The 18,183-nt window shown below is 35.2% G+C and overlaps 1 protein-coding gene across 1 annotated transcript; it reads left to right on the top strand.

Moving 5' to 3' along the window:
• The first annotated feature begins 318 nt into the window (after nt 1–318).
• On the top strand, nt 319–14,668 carry LOC104606828 (protein PIN-LIKES 7-like). The gene is made up of 11 exons (XM_010272218.3): nt 319–713; nt 6,980–7,210; nt 7,327–7,406; nt 7,497–7,621; nt 7,758–7,879; nt 8,098–8,295; nt 8,969–9,073; nt 9,369–9,469; nt 11,736–11,788; nt 11,879–12,064; nt 14,254–14,668. The coding sequence occupies exons 2-11, from the start codon at nt 7,073–7,075 to the stop codon at nt 14,376–14,378; spliced, it is 1,233 nt and encodes a 410-aa protein (XP_010270520.1). The 5' UTR covers nt 319–713; nt 6,980–7,072; the 3' UTR covers nt 14,379–14,668.
• The last annotated feature ends 3,515 nt before the right edge of the window (nt 14,669–18,183 follow it).

Here is an 18,183-nt window from a genome sequence, read left to right as displayed (position 1 = left end):
GGATGGATGGGATTATGGCAGATGGTACGTAATAATAATATCTAGATACAAAATTGCGTTGCATCTTGTGGGGTTGTAACTCCCGAAGATTACTAAATTACCCTTGTAAACTTGTATTATTTACATGAGATTTGCCCAGTCCGTTTATGGGTGATGGGGCGAATTGCATGTGATGTAACTGACAGGTGGCAGTGGACACATGCTATATCTTTTTTCTTGGTAAATAAGGACACGTGCTATACGGGTAATATCCTATTCTTCCTCTCATCAATCAGTCACCAAGCATGCTTTTACATGTGTACATCCCAAAGAGCACACACAGATCCATCAATTGCAACCTACAAACTAATCCGGATTCTTTCTTTCCTACATACGTGCAATGTGCGTCTCTGGCGTCTCTGGCGTCTCTCTCTCTGTCTTTCTGTCTCTGACTTTCTCTGGCTGGCAATCAAAACACGATTAGTACGAAGAAGACGATGACGACTGTGGAGTCTGTGGTATATCTATAACTCTATATATATAGGACCCTGGGATGCCGGGCAACGAAACAAAAACTACACAAACACTCTATGCTCTATTAACTAAAAAAAGAAGCTGCAGGCGATTCCAATGGCTTCCTTCTTCCTTCTTCGCGCGATCGCTTCCGTCGTTTCTTCCTCCTCTTCCTTTCCCTTGGCTCACCTGATTTTCAGGTCACCTCGCCTCCGTTGCAGGTTCGTCATCGTCTCTCCTTTCTTTCTCTGGTTTTCAATGGTTTTTCGTTGTTGGATTATGTTAATTTGGATCTTCTTTTTTTTTCTCTCTTTTTCGTTCTAGCTTGTTCTTGTTCTCTGATCCTGAGTAAAAATATTGGTAGTTATTTATGCTTTGTTTTCAGTTTATTTCAAACGTAAGAGGGACGGTAGTTAGAATTTTTCCGATAAAGATTGATAAGAAACAGGTGAAAATGCATCTGAAACCAACAGAGCCTCAACTCAATATCCCACGTTTCGGAATCCATCATCGTTTTTTTCTTCTTCTCCTTTGCTTTTTGTCCTTTTCGATGGCCTATGTTTCAGACGACTCTGTTCTTATAATCAATGTTTGTTTCTTTTCTTTTCATTTCATATATAACCGTATAGCTCGAAGAAACTTCTTTTTTCTGATCTTCAATTGAACAAGCAAATCCCTTATTAATCCCTTCTGAATCCATCCTTTTAGCAAATAAACTAATAAAAGAAGGAAAAACTGAGATTGAATTATTTTTACAGCAATTCTTATTGTGATTATTTCTAGAGAGTTATGAGATATATACAGGTAGGTGGTGTTTGAATTGGAGAATGGAGATTTTTTTCGAATAGGGATTAATTGGGATGATGACTACGATAGATTTACCTTTTTTTCTTTAATTAGTGGAAGAAGTACTCAGAGATGCGGAAAACCCATACCTCCTTAACTCCTTTTCCTACTTCCTCATTAATGTTTACTGTCGTATCTTTTTCAATGACTTTTGGCCTTTTCCGGCTCCTCAAGTTTGACCCACAGGCTGTGGTCCTGTGGAGCATGCAGAGCCAAATTTTCTGGACAATCTTTTCTTTGCCCCATTTTAGGGCTGAAAACGGATAAGGTCCGATCGAATCCGAATTTGATCGGATAATATCCGGATCCGGGTACCACCCTTTGATCTGTTTAGTTAGAGGATTGAATTTAAATATATCTTTATGCAATCCAATAGCTATCAAATATTGTATATTATTATATTCTTACAATATAATATATTGTTTATATTATATCCAAGTTTTTTTCTATAATATATAAATCAAATCGATATTCGAATTCAAATTCAAATCATAATCTTGTAAATCTGACGATTTTTTTATTGGATTTGGATCTATTAGATTGCTTATTTAATCGGATATATTGGATATACCCTTCACTAAATCCGATCCGATACATTAATTTGTAACTCTATTTTATCGATTTATATTTATTTTTTTGTTTTATTCTTCAAAACCCTAGGATACAATGTTCTTGTAATAGATTCTCCTTCTGCCATTATCCTTAATTGTACATATAAATAAAAGTTGGGTAAATTGTAGATTCATCTCAAATTCTCAATTAACTTTAAAATGTAACACCACAGTATTTAGGGTCTGTTTGGCTTGCAGTTGGAATTGGAATTGGAATTAAAATCCTCCGGAATTGGTATCATAATAGTTCATTCCCATAGTTTGTTTGGTTCTTACATTAAAATCCTCCGGAATTGGTATCATAATGGTTCATTCCCATAGTTTGTTTGGTTCTTAGAGGAATGGAAATGGGAATTGAAATCAGTAGGAATGGGATTTCATTCCCAATGGAGGGACAGAAAATGGCCATTCTCTCAAATGAGGGAATGCCATGGGAATGAAAATGAGATTCCAATTCTATCCAATCAAACAGTTAGAATTAGAATTGTCCATTTCGATTATGATTACAGACCCTATTCCCACGAACCAAACAGGGCCTTAACTTTCGAAAATTGCCACTTTAGTTCGACTCTGTGAACGGACATTATAATGGATAATAAAATTACTAATCTACCCTCATACTTGGTAGGTTGTCGATGACTTGTCCTCTTCCACATTCCACCCGTATCAAGAGAGGTCTCACTCCGTTCGTTTAAGATTATTCGGTGTCCGGTCAAGGAATTTTTGGCTGACTTCCAAGAGGAGGTGGATTATTCTGGGATTTTAGAAGTTTCTAATCGCATATGACATCATATGCGCCAAATAATCAACAAAATGCTAACAATGACGTCTAAAGTGAGAGAGCCACGTTTTTAAGTTTAGGATCTAAAGTGAGATTACCTCAAATGTAAGGTATTAATATGCAATTTACCCAATTATGAGGTGGGAGAATTTCAAAATTACACATTTCTCACGGACTCAAATGCTCGAAATCTACAGTCATAAAAAAAGCTAGACCTGTTCATGGGCCGGGTGGCCCGATGGGCCGGCTTGGCCCGGCTTGACCCCTGGACTGGCCGGCCTGGCCCGGCTCGACCCCCGGACGGGTTTGAACAGGTATATAGGCTCGCAGGCTTAACCTCGGGCCAAAAAAGCCTGGCCCATAATAAATTCGGGCCGGGCTCGGGATTTGCCAAAATAGCTCGGCCCGAGTCCAACCCGGCCCGACCTATAACTAAACCTAAAAACCCTAGTTGAATACCCCTCTTTTTTTCACCTCCTTCCCTTCTTTTTCCAATCGAATTCTTCTTCTCCACATCCTCTTTCCCTTCTTTATATTATATTTTTAATATATATAAATTTTGAATTTATATATATTTTTAATGTAAATAAATTCTGATTTATATTGATTATTGAATAGGGAAAATTTTAATTTTTTTATTAGGTCGAGCTTTAGGCTCGAGCTTCGGGCTTTTTATTAGGGTCGGGCTCGGGCCCAAGTTGTAGGCTCGTTGGTCGGGCCGGGCTCGGGCTCGGGCCTAACATATTTCTGTTAATGGAGAGTAAAAGCCCGGCCCAAGCCCGGCCTAGCCCCGCTCATGAACAGGTCTAACATATTTCTGTTATGGCTAGACCTGTTCATGGGCTGGGTAGCCAGATGGCTCGGCTCGGCCTGCACTCCGGTCGGGCTTGGTCATGTAATTAGGCCCACGGGCCTGACTTTGGGCCTAACACAGTAAGCCCGACTGTGTTACGGATCGGGCTCGGGATTTGTCAAAAAAGCCCGGCCCGAGCCTGGCCTGGCCCAATTCGACATTATATATTTTATAAAATACATAATATATATTTTATATATTATATAAAATATATTAATAGTATAATATTTATTGAAATATATATATTTATAATTTAATATATACATTTTTTTATTTTTTTTATAATTTCTCTCTCACTCTCTCTCTCTATGTAGTAGCAACATGGGCTAAATTTCGGGCTCGGGCCCAGGCCCGGGCTTTGGGTTTTTTATGAGGGTTGGGCTCGGGCCCAAGTTGTAAGCCCAATGGTCAGACCATGCTCGAACTCAGGCGTTAGGAAAATCTATTAATAAATTTCTGATTTTATCGGGCCTTCAAGGATCGATAGACCCTATCTTATATATTTCTCATTTTATTTTTAAAAATCTATTTTATGAGAGTTCCTCCATTACTCATAGAAACCTCACAGCACATCTTAACCGCAGATATAGGAACATCTCCATATAAAGTTATTATTCATTGAATGTCTCTCCTCTCTTTCTCTGATTTTATAGTCATTTTCAGATCCTATTTCCAATTGTACAAACAGATGAAATTCTTTTTTCTTGAGAAAAAAGAATGAGAAAATTCGTTTATTATTACAAAAGTGGAAAATGATCCATCATATAAAGTTAGCAGGTAACATTGTCGGTGTCCTCCAATTTGGTGACTGATGGAGATAAAGCCACGTTATCTGTATACTTAAAAAGAAGTGTTTTTTGTTCGTGATTAGATGGATGCCACTTATGCATGGTGTGATGGTTGCAAATCGTGACTGCTGACTGCTGAGTGGTCACGTTTCTAATTTTCCTTTCTTTCTCTCATTATTTTGTTTTTTTCCATTGTTTTGGTTAAATTGAGAAAATAGAATAAAAAAAATCCAGTTAACCGAATTGATCACTTTAATATTTTTGGAAAACTAAAGATTGGTTCAATTTTCAATTAACCTAAAAAATAATATATAATATATTATTTATCATTTACAATATAATATATTTTATATATTTATATATTTTTTATAATATATATTATAAACATAAAAATTGAAAAATCGAATTAGTCAAAAACCTAAATTCATCAACCGGTTGATTTGGTTCGGTTTCAGTTCATAAATTTTAGGCAATGTTTGGCATTCATGCTGTTTTCTAAGAAAATGGTGCCACATAGGTGCCCATCAGAGAAAGCGGTGCTTCAAACAATGCCATTTTGGTTGGTATTGTTTTTCAAAATAAAAGATATTGTTTTAGACCACGCCTTGGAAATCAAAAAAATGTGGTCTAGAGCAATACCAAATTCAATGTTTATGTATTATTGTCAATAGTATAATGATGTGGTATTATCTTAGGCATTGGGTAATATAGATCAATATTGAACGTTGCTGCCAGTATTAGTATCAAACAAAACTAGTAGTTTTTTTAAAAAATGCCTATATGGTAGCACTGATTCCAAACAAAAAAATAAGCATCATGATGTTGCTCGATTCGAGGTGGTGCACGAACCAAGGTTGCAGTTAGATAGTCCTTGCCAACAAGGCGGAGCTGAGGTGGAAGGACGGAGCCGTGTTTCAAAACCTGTGATCAAGAAAGGAAGTTAGAGGCCCGAGGAATTGTCCCCAAGTAAGCACTCCGACACTCAAGTCAGTAGAAGGTGATAGATGGTTGGACCGAGCAATGAGTGTGCTGGTCCGAGTAAGAGAGTAATATGGGTACTAGAAATTGGAATCTCTTATCTTGAGCGGGTGATACATTTTTATAGTTGAAGGTCCGTGTCTTGATTGAATTAGGCTTCCAAGACTGTCGGGATGAGGTTCACCACCAAGGTCTTAGGGATAGAATTCTAATCCCTAGTGGAGTTGTCATCATCTCTCTCCTACTTTTAGGCGTGTTTATCCACATGACATGAAGCTGACATGGTTGAGAGGATAAGGTAAAAAAAGGTTATGGAAATAGCGTAGCACGGCCCTCACTGCAGAGCCACCATATGCCACGGAGCTGACTGGGCGGCCACGTGGCTTTAGAAACCAGCTCAACCATGAGCCGAACACATCACTTTTTAGAAAAAATAGTATTAAACAAGTATTACCAGTTGGTCTCAAAAGTTACTCATACGAATCAATGAAGTGTATGACTTTAACAAAAAAATAAAGTACGAACGCCGTCGTGGGAATCGAACCCACAACCACATGGTTAAAAGCATGCTCTCTATCTGCTGAGCTAAGATGGCAAGTATATTCGCATATTTCCCATCATCATTAATAGTTCTTTAGACATGAATCAATTTTTTTCTGGGACCTTGTAGATTCTCTCGTAGTCGTATTGTCGTATCGCTCCATCTTCGACATTTCATCCGAGAAAACTTTGTATATTCGCATTTAACAGCCAGAGCCAGGCTGTTCGTAGTTTTCCGATTTTTTTTATCTTTTTACTCCCATCCTAATTCCAATCCCAATGCTGCTCCACTAGAAATCCGGACTCCAAGTCTCCAACTAACCGAAACAGCCAAAGGAACCTTGTCACAATTTATCGTGGATCCAGAATGGCAGAATCTAATTAAGGGAAACAGCCAGATGGGAATTGGGGGCCGGCTGGCACCTCTCATCCCATCACTTCTCCCTCATTTCAATGCTGATTTTCAAAAATCAAGGAGACGATGTTGATGATGATGAATACATGTAAAGGACCCCACATAGTTAGCACAAGGCTTGTATGATGATGATCATCCCATTAATTTTCTTGCAATTAACCTTGTTTGGATGTTTAGACCAAGAAAATACCTTTAAATTTAAACAGATGTATTACAACTTTCTCACACACCAAATCAAGCAGCTTATTGAAAACATCTTTCCATCAATGAAATCATCGATGTACATCTGTGGGATTGGTGCAGGATGAAATCCAGATCTCAATCCAATATATTTACTCAACGTATGTTCAGTACACTAGGGGTTTGACTGGTCAAAGTCTTTTCCAAAAATATATATCTTTTCCTATTATGAAAACATTATATATCTGCACAAAAGGTCTAAAAGGTTGTGTTGTGTTTATAGTTTATACTAGTTGATATGAAAAATGACAATTATCTTGTAATTACACTTTTGTACATAATCTCAGGACTCTTTGGAGTGTCAGTGTCAGACTCACGTCATCCATTGCAACACTGACTGCAATCTAAATTTTTAATGTCTGTGACTGCAATCTAAATTTTTAATGTCTGTGACTGCAATTTAATTTGGTTCGCTGTGGCTATATATGGGTGCAGAATTTTCTAGTAAGGTCCAACTGAGAAAAAGCCCAAAGCCAGGAAAGAGGCAAGCCCAAACCCACAAGATCAACAACCAATAAATTAGAAAAGATGGGTTTCTGGACACTTTTCCAAGTGGCTTCAATGCCAGTATTAGAGGTCCTCCTCATTGGTGTTCTGGGGGCTTTCATGGCAACCGACTACTGCAGTCTACTACTCAATGCAGATGCTCGCCGATACCTGAACAAGGTACCATCAAGACATACCCTATTATTAGCTATTACTGATGAGATGAGATGACAATATTGAAATTAATTTCTTCATATTCTCTAGCCTGCTGGTAACTTTTGCTCCAATTAATGCAGATTGTGTTCGTTGTGTTCGCTCCATCTCTCGTGTTTGCATCTCTAGCTAAGACTGTCACGCTTGAAGACATTATTTCATGGTAAGAAGTTACTTGTGCTTTATTTTTATATATATATTTACTTTTGTGTGTTGTGGGGGTGATTTGTTGATCTTCTATTTAATTAATTAGGTGGTTTATGCCGGTTAACATCGGCCTAATCTTCTTAATTGGAGGAATTCTTGGATGGATTGTTGTAAAAATACTGAAACCCGAGCCACATCTGGAAGGCCTTATCATTGCTGCATGTTCAGCAGGTATTATAGTTGTTCCAATTTGTTTCAGCATTCTGTTTTTATATGTGTACCCATCAGCAGAATTGTTTTGGGCTAGCTCTGATCTAGTATCTCACTCAGCAGCATTCTTCTTTTTCTCCATTAATAATTAAACCAGGAAACTTGGGAAACCTTATGTTGATAGTCGTCCCTGCAATATGTGACGAGGATGGCAGCCCATTTGCTGATAATAAATTCTGCAGCTCCGCTGGGCTCTCCTATGCATCTTTCTCCATGGCGGTAAAGTAACCCACGTCTCATTATTTCTGCAATATTCTCTGTTCTATCTGTGATCATCTTCCATTTGTATATCTTTGCTGGTAGAGATACAACGGGATTCTGTAATTCAATCAACCTAGCTGGTTTCATCAAATGATTGCACGCCATGCATAGTTTAAAGTTGATTGAGTTTTTCTTTTAGACTAACACTCCATCCTTCTACTTTAAATGTCATACAGCTTGGAGGTTTCTTTATCTGGTCTTACACCTACTATCTTATAAAAACTTCGGGAATAAGGTACAGAGCACTTCAGGCAGCTGAATCAATTCTAAAGCTACCAAACACAGATCCAGATGCCACCGGTGAAGCTCACCTTCTCAAAACAGATGACCTAGAAAAAGCCAAGGTCGCTGATGAGTATACAGGAAATCAAGTTGTAAGTGATCCTTTTGTTTTCGAGTGCATAAATCAACAGATTATAAATTTTGCATTCATTTGATTGTTAACATGATTTGTATTCCTATTTGATGTAAAATTTGTACCTTTTTGTCTACACCGGGCTAGCCTACCTATCATGGTTGAACATGCCAGTGTTCAGTACAGATGAGGCCCACAGTGGGCACCGGCATGTTCAACTGTGATAGGTAGTCCAGCCTGCCTGGTGTGTATAATCTTGTCTCCAGCTAATCCGCTCCCTGTTGTTGGTAGCGGAGATCTATTATCAAGTCCTGCTGCCACCGGTGGTTGGGACTTGGGGGGTTATGGATTAGCCTACCTCAATTCTCTATCATATAAAAAGGAGACAACATTGTCTCCCTTCCTACCTCACTCCAAAGAGTTCGGGTCTCCTGCCCACATAGGAGATCCAGAATCCACTCCCAAAACAAATAACCCTCTCCTACCTCCATTATTTTTCATATAAGTCAGGAATTACATAATTTTATTTCCTAATTTACACCTTACAAACAAATTAAACAAAGTTAAATGTGAAACAAAAGTAAATCAGAATTTACAGTCCGCGGATTTGCACTCCCATGCATTTACATTTATAGGGGTGCGAATGGTTTGCTCTCAATTCTAAAATAATGACATTCTACATTGTACAACAGTTATCAAGTGAGAGAGCAGAAGAGAAGAGGACATTCTGGGAAAAACTAAAAGGAGTTATTCATCAGCTTCTAGAAGAGTTAATGGCACCTCCGACCATTGCCGCAGTAAGCAATTTACTTTGAAATCGGTTTTAGTGCTCACAAGACCGTGCTCACAGATTTGCACAGTCCCTTGCATCCTTGGGAATATTTCTCCATAAAAAAACATACAAGTACAGAGGTATTTCCAATGCATGGCTAGTTGTAAAAGGCTGTTCAAACAGTATGAACATGGTCTTGTGAGCACTCAAGCGGGTCTCATTTCTTCTGGATTCTAATATATGTGTTTGAGCAGTTATTTAATTTTGTCATTATTTATTTAAGACAAGAAAAATCCTTGCACTTTTGCATTTCCTACCAGATCGTGGGATTTATCTTCGGAGCAACGCCTTGGTTGAAGAATCTTATCATCGGCGACGATGCTCCTCTGAGAGTAATCCAAGACTCTATCACTCTACTAGGGTATGCATTAATTATATTGTTATGCTTAAGACCCATCAATTAATAAATATATAAACAACCTCTTCATTCAAGCACTCAGATGTTCCAGTTCTACATTAGGAAGAATCACCACTTCACCAGTTGAGTTTAGGAATGGCAACGGGTAAGGTATCCGTGCAAATTGCCTTATTCATTTCCGAACTCGTCATGTATTCTTGACTCTAAATCCTCTCTAATTTTTCCTCTTAGTTATTCCAACCCACTCCGTCCCATGCCCGTTAAACCCATCTCAACCGATTTCAAAAGTTAATTAACGATTTCTACTATAAAAAAAGCTTATCAACTCCAAAAGCATGATTTGAACCCGGATCAGTTAATGATAGGGACAAAACTTAACACTACTTTAAGTCTTTAAGCCATTAAGCCATCTTACCTTTTGACTTTTGTGGTATTTAATGAAATAAAATAATTGGTATTAACTTTTGTATTTATCCTAACAAACAATATATTTTTATGATTAGCAATTCCAACTAAAAATTAAGAAAAAGAATATTTAAAATTATTATTTTATAAATAAATAGAATAAATAATCTATCAAATTCAAATTTACATCAATAGATGATTTTAATCACAAGAATTTATTCAAATAAAATATTAATAATAGAACAATTATCTTAACTAATATTTTTAATTTATATTAAATAACATTATATTTATCATTTACAAAAGATAAAAAAAAATTGTTTACAAAATATTCTAGAATATAGTATCAAATTGAATCTATCAAATCCATTAATTTACATTTATATGAAAAATGGTTTTTAGTTTCAAAAAATTAATAGAAGTTCAAATTTTAATAATGAAAAAATTATTTTAGTAATTAAAAATTATGAATTTGCATATGATATATATCTTAAAAAATTTAATAGATTTGATTTTTTGAGTAAAAATTATATATTTTTATAAATTTTTTAGTGACAATTTAATTTATATTTGAGAATTCAATATTTGGTTAACCCTTTTTGTTAATGTTAAAAGGTAAAAATAATAAAATAAAAAATAACTGATATAATAATTAGGATAAACATAATAGGTTCATATGTTTTGTGTCTTGGACTCTTAATTAATGTATTGTTTGATATTATCCAAGTTGTTCGATATGATATTGGGTATAGATACTTTAATCCTTGGTTCAATATTAAAGTATATAAAAGATGTTTTTCAAATTTCATTATCAACCAGCAACATTCAACAAAAACCAACATTACATAGAACTCTTCCATGTAAAAGAGCAAAACAAGATAGTATAAGTCAAAAAATAAATAAAACTAAGTGACATAAGAAAATGGGTAAACAAATGAGTTTTTGATTTCAAAGAACCAAAATCCAAAAAAAAAACCTAAAAATTACCCGCCAATAGGTCTTGGGCTCTTGTTCTTAATTGTAAACCTTAAGGGTAAGTGGGTAAACAAATAAACATAAAGGTTGAAGGATTGGAGCTTGACTTAAAAAATTCTCTTAATATATTAAATATTATAAATTATTTTATACTATATATTATATCATATCACACACACACAAATTTTATATATATTAGATGGGTTTATAATCCCAAACCCTATGGGGTTTTGATAAACGAGTCATATTAGGGTCGAGATGGGTTGGATACCCAAAAATTCTTGTGAAATTGCCATCTTGAGTTGTAGCGGAACTGAAGAGCTTATCTTCCTACCAGCATTTTCAATTCACCATTAACCCAGCTGGTTGAACCATTCAAATTGTCATTGATTGTAATTTTGGATCCGATTCTATTAAAGCCTAGAAATTGTTTAAAAACTGTTGATCATGTCAAAAACCATATGACCTAGGCCATCAAACTGTTGACTCATTCAAGTCAACCCAATGACTAGGTGTTTGGGTCATGGGTTGTACATTAAATATGCATGCACACCATAACTTTGTATTCATATGTCTAATTGGGGTGATTTTTTTGTTTTGATAGCTTTTTGAGATCTATATGTCCCAAAGGAATTCTATAATCATGAAAAAACCCATTTTTAGCTTCAAATTATATTTTTTTATAAATAAAAAAATTTAATTTAAAAAATATAAAATAACAAATATAATAATATATTATTTATTAATAAAATATATTTACATACATACCAGTGACCCATGACTAGAAGACAAAAATGATTCGGTCAGTTTCTAAAACATTTTTCCCTACTTGCCGAGCAATTATTTATCTTTCATTTAATTTCTCACTCAAACTGGTCACTATGTGTAGGGCTGGGACACTACCCTCCAGTATCCTTATCATCGGGGGTAACCTTACCAAAGGTAAAGAAATAAAGAAATCTGTAATTCTCAACATATGTTGAGTACTGAAATTTCAACATTTTTTTACTGAATAATCCAAACCCTAAGCAGGTTTGCGCTCGGCAAGATTAAAGCCCTTGGTGATCATTGCTGTCGTTTTTGTGCGGTATATGATTCTCCCTGCCATCGGGATCGGCGTAGTTATAGCAGCTGGCAAATTTGGGTTACTCCCGTCGGACCCATTATTCCGATACGCGCTAATGGTACAATTTACTCTGCCTCCTGCCATGAGTATCGGTATGTTGTCTTCTATCTCAAGAGTCAAGTCCCAACTTTCTAAGTTTCTATTATTATTTTAGTTAGGAATGGATTGGTGCATATTAAAGGGTCATTAATCATTTACTAAAACACTCCTACCGATCTTTTACTAAGAAGTATTTGTTTTATCATTTGTAATGTTGATAAGAAATTGTAAATTAATCATATGGATCAAACTAGTAACCCGATATGGTTGGTTTTTAAAATGATTTGGTCGTTCTTGGTTTGGAAGTTGGCAAAAATTGATTATTCGATTTGGTTGCGGTTTTACTTTTTGTAACTGGGTCAAATGGTCTGATTGTCCGATTCAAATGGATGGTTCATTCTGATTTAAAAAATAAATAATTAAAATAAAAAAACGACCAAAACCATTGTCTAGGTCGACAGTTTGACTGCCCAAGTCAGCAGGTTGTTGACCAAATCAATGGTTTTTGGTAAGGTTCAAAGTATCGACATGTATCGGCCAATATTGGCCCGTATCAGTCGATACATATCGTACCGCTGGCTTCCTGATACGCCCCTACAGGGGTTGTATCGAGTCAGACCATGGTTCAAAGGGTAGTCGGAACTTAAACCAACCCCTTTGAATCGATTTTGAAAAAAAAAATAAATAAAACATAAAAAAAGCACCGGTACGCCCTATCGGCGTATCGGCCTATGTCGATACTTTGAATTTTGGTTTTTGTCTCATTAACAGTTTTTGGGTGAAACAAAACCAGTTGCCTGACTGGTTCCCAAGTCAACCAGTCTGACCATCTGATTTGGTCCAGTTTTCAAAACCATGGAGTAGATAGATAGATATGCCCTTTCATATATGTGTTTCGCTGCTGATTTGTGTCTTCTTTTATCTTTTTCTTTTCTTTCTTTTCTTTTTTTGACACTTGGGCAACTGTTATTCTCCCTATTTGTCTTTTCAGCCATGTATCTCTCTATTCAATTTGATAAAAGGGAAATTTCTTGAATAGTACCTTAAACTTTGAGGGTTGTGTCAAGTCGGTCCCCTAACCTTAAAGCGTGTCTCTGCAGTACTTAACTTTTAAATTGTGTTTAAGAAGTCCCTATCGTTAGTTGACTGGTAGTCAATACCATCACGTGATATTTTTATGACAATTTTACCCATTTTGTCTGAGTGTTAGAAGAAGGAAAGGGGGAAAAGGATTATGAAATCGGACACTGATCAACTATTGAAGCTACTACTCCCATATTCAAGCTTCCCCGTGTTCAACGATCAACTGTAATCAGATGATCACCTGCCTGATTTTATAACCCTTCTTCCTCTTTCTTTCTTTTAACATTCTGACAAAATAGGTAAAATGGTTAGAAAAATATCATAAAAGATAAATTTATAATTTTTAAATTATTTAATGCATACCTAATGTCACATAATAGTATTGACTAACAGTCAACTAACTAGAGACCTATTAAATAGAATTTGAAAGTTCAAGATAGTGCATAGACACGTTTTGAAATTTGGTGATCTATTTTGACACAACCCCCAAAGTTAAGGCTACTGTTAAGAAATTTTCCCTTGATAAAAAGTAAAAAATGAGTGACACTAAACAGTAACAATATGAGAATGAAGAGACAACATAATTAATGAAGACTAACACTACAAATAGATTGACACTGCAACCGAGCATAAATAGATGTGCCCACTTATTTAAGATCGACATTTTTATGTGAAAAGCCTAGATTTTGGGTTCCTTTTAATTAAATCCAATGTGAAGCAAAATGGATGTTTGTTGGTTGGTTTCGGTTGGCCTTAAAACTCAACCCGATTATTTTCGTTTGGTTGACAAAATTAAATCCAATTGAACTGAGTTGATCCTAGTACAGCCCTAATCATTCAAAAACGGTAACTAGGAAAATGTTTAAAGACTCCATAATTGTTTTCAGAAGTATCCCTAATGCTTGTTTGTATAGAATATAAAAGTGATCAAATAAAATTAAAAACTAAATAGATTAAATTTATTCAAATGGGCATTGTCATTTTTCACTATCATTTAACATTATAATTACAGGGAGTATTTTAATAAAATACAAATTATAGGATAAGCTTTAGTAAATCCATGAAATTTAGGGGATGTTTAACTAAATAGCCCAATATTAAATCCATTGTAAACTAAGCTCATATTTATTAATTAAGGGTAACGACTGTTAACATGTAGGTACCATGGCACAGCTGTTTGATGTGGGCCAAGAAGAATGTTCCATCATTTACCTGTGGACCTACTTGATTGCAGCACTCGCCCTTACAGTTTGGTCCACCATCTACATGTGGATCCTAAGTTGAAAAGCTTTGGCAAATGAAATCCATTATTTCTAGTAGGCCCCTAACCCGTACAATTATTGTCCATTTCAGTCAATTGTAACTTATAGCATCAGCAATACTGTAGTGTTATATTCATTTTTTTTTTCAAATAAGTATGCAATAGAAAGCTATTCTAGTCCCAAACAGCATTTGAACCTTGGTTTGAAACATTAAGGCTGTGTTTGGCTGCAATGTAAATAAATTTGCACTGATGTAAAGCCATGGCAGTGTAAATGATTTGAGTGTAAATTTTGACCTATTTTTGTTTTAAATTTTAAATTATATTATCTGATTAGAGTATAAATGAGATAGATTAAGACATGAAGTAGAATAAAGTAAAATCCAAAACAAAATTAAACAAGAATTTGCATTTTTTACATTTGCACTCTCATGCATTTGTACTAATACAAATAAATTTGTACTGCAACCAAACACAGCCTAATTGATCTTGTGTGATTTGATTTCATTCATTTTGATTGTACTGTTTTTTTTTTTCATTAAAAAACAAAGAAAATTATGATTGAACTTATTGATGTCTGGTGTGTGCGAAACACTCCATTTATAAAACTAAGTGAGTTACCTCCCCAATGCAAGTTTATGGGTGTGATGTGGGCCGTGCCGGGTTGGCACGACCCACTTTTGTCATGCCGCGTGAATGCTCGTGCTGTGTTGGTATGACACGCTAGAGCAGGGAGGACGCCAAGCATAGGCCCGGACCCGCAGCCCATGGGGGCCAGCACGATTTTTTTTATGAATGAAAATTTAAAGGAAAAAGAATGTAAATTTGAAATAAAAATAATAAAGATAGGCAATAAATTGAAAAAAAAAGAATCTTAAAGTTTTACTCCTCATCAATTTTAATGTATACAATTGTTCATATACAAAATAATAAAATTAAATTAAAAAAACAATGAAATTGAAAAGAAATAATATAAATAGAATTGAAAATAAAAATAAATTTGAAAATCCCCATTCCTTGCAGAAATCATCAGGTACGGGCAGGGTACATGTGTTTGGTCAGGGACAGGATGTACAAAAACTGGCCCCACCTCGTCCGTTGCCATTCTTAGTAGAAAAAGGCTGCACCTAATGAGCCAAAAGATGTGTCGCCACGTTTGCATTCTACATACTGTTAGAAACCAGAACTCTAGCACTTAGAAAGGCGTTAGAAATCTGAATAATATCTTCAATCAAAAGGAAAAAGAGGGGTGAAGAATATATATATATATATATATATAACTGATTTGGATACTTATGGATTTGAATCACGTCACATCCGAATTTCATTGGATTAGGTTGAATCTCAAATTTTGGGAATCCACACACCCCTAAATGAGATCCGCAATCAAGTTAGTGGGTTATCCTTGTAGTCCAATAAGAACAAGGGCTATCTTTGCGCTGAATGGACTCACTCAATATATTGCGTCTCTTCAAGTAGATAATTCTAAGGGTTTGTTTGGCATGTTTTTCTGCATGTGTTTACAAGTTGGAAAGATTGATTTTCGGTCTATTTCTGTTTGACATATAGAAGATCTAGTCGTTAAAAGACAGAACAGTGAAAAGATATAAAAAAAACTCATTTTGGGCTGATTTCGGGAAGCTCCAAAAAAAGTTTTTCGCATTTTAATTTCACGTGAAAAGACACACATCTGCCAAACGTACTTCGGGCTGTTCAGATCTTCATGCAAAAGACGTATGAAGATCTTCCCAAAAATATGTGCCAAACGGGCCCTAAGGCTTCTCATGGATAGGAGTGTCAATGAACCGGTTTTGGATTGACTTTCATCCAAATCAAAATCAATTTGGACAGATTGGACGGACCAATAAGACATATTGAATTGGTATGGACCAGTCTAGATTTCATAGGCCAAAGTATTTATTGGATTGGATTGGACATGGTCCATCTGTAATAGATTTATATAGGATTGGGTCGGATTGAACCAATATCCCATCCATTGATATAAGATAAGAATACAAGTGTCAATGGACCAGGTTTGGGTTGAAGCCAATTTGAATAAATTGGATGATCCGAACATTGAATTGGACTGATCCAAAATGGTCTAGAATATTCAACCGTTTGAATTAGACCTGATCCGTCTGTAATGAATTCATATTAGACCAGATCGGATTGAAGCAAATCCAGTCCAATTGACACATCTACTTGTGGATTCTTTTTACATCATCAAAATGGATGAACCCTTCATAGCAGGGAGGCATGCAGGTTATGGCGTAAGCTTAATAAACTAGGGGGATTGCAATTTGCAAGTTGAGTATGAAGTTACAGAGCATTGGATGCGCGGGGCCATTGAAATTTTGACAAATTCTCAACCTGAGACCGCCCAAGTTGGTCATATTTGCAGAATTGTATGCAGTGTTTGTATATATATATATATATATATATATATATATATATATATATATATATATATATATATATATATATATCAAATTGGTTCAAAGGCACAAAGGGTGTTTCACAACATGAATGGTTTTATTTTCACTTGTTTTTGAAATTGGCATAGCAGCAGAAAAAACAAAATAATGATCTTGATCACTGTTTTCGTTTTCACATGTGATTTTGTTTTAAAAAACAATATATGTTTTTGAAATCATTAAAATAATAGTTTTTAAAACAAAAAACAAATTTTATAGTTTAGAAGGACAATATATGTTTTTGAAATCACCAGATTTGTATTTATTATACTCTTTCCAAACTGGTTCGATCTATAAAATTGTTCACACTTCACAAAATTATTGGCATTATGTTAGATTGGGTTTGACACGGAGTAGAATAAATCCAATTAAGGTTGATCCAAACCCGATCTCCCCATCCATGTTTATTAACTTTTGTCTCCCTCCAATTCGTGTTTATTCCTTTTGCCCCCTTAAGAAAAAAAATCATGGCTTGGCCCCTAGACTGTAGAGCCCACAAACCAAATGGTCAAAGTAGTTCCATTTCTGGATTGTTTTTTAAAACCTTACCATTAACATAAGTTGTCCACCGATTGTACCATTTATAAGGAACTAGTGTAAAGGGCACAAGGGCAAAGCTAGGGGGTGACCAAGGAGAGCCAAGGCCCTCCTATGCCTTAAAAATCAAGGATGCAAACAAATTGGGGTATATTTGAATTTGATTTGATAATATAAATCTTATATTTGATCTTCGAAGATCCAATGGATCTTACAAAGATTAATCCAAATTTGAATTTGTAAAGGATGTCGGATATCCGAATTTGATTTTATCCAATTTAATTACCCATAAGTCCGTAAAATTTAATAAATTATTAATAGAAAAAAAGCCTATACAAAGAAAAAAATAGAAGCATTTTTTTCAACCATTTTCTTCGTTTATATTTGAAAAAAAATAGGGGTATACATGTCTTTTTACAAATCAACAAAAATACATTATAAGTATATTTATAAATAATATATATATATATATATGTGTGTGTGTGTGTGTGTGTGTATGTATGTTGTATCCTGTTTTTTTATCTGATCTGATCCGAATATTAGAATCTTACAAAATAGGATCAGATTTGAATTCGATCTAATCCATTTGCACGCCAATTAAAAATCCCTACAATCTTATTGATATTTTTTTATATATTTTGGTTTCCCATCCATATTTATTAACTCTTTAGCCTCCCTAATCCATGTTCATTAGTTTTTTCCGTGAATATGCCATGTACATTGTACAAGTAAAGAGTAAAGAAATAAGGATCCGTTTAGTTTGCAGTCGGAATCGAAATCCTCCAGAATCAGAATTGGAATGGTCCATTCTCATAAT

Source organism: Nelumbo nucifera, chromosome 6 (assembly GCF_055504915.1).
Source record: "Nelumbo nucifera cultivar China Antique chromosome 6, China Antique-T2T, whole genome shotgun sequence".
In the NCBI taxonomy this organism is placed as follows: domain Eukaryota; kingdom Viridiplantae; phylum Streptophyta; class Magnoliopsida; order Proteales; family Nelumbonaceae; genus Nelumbo; species Nelumbo nucifera.
Note: the sequence above shows the minus strand (reverse complement) of the source record. Positions and strands in the feature narration are given on the sequence as shown.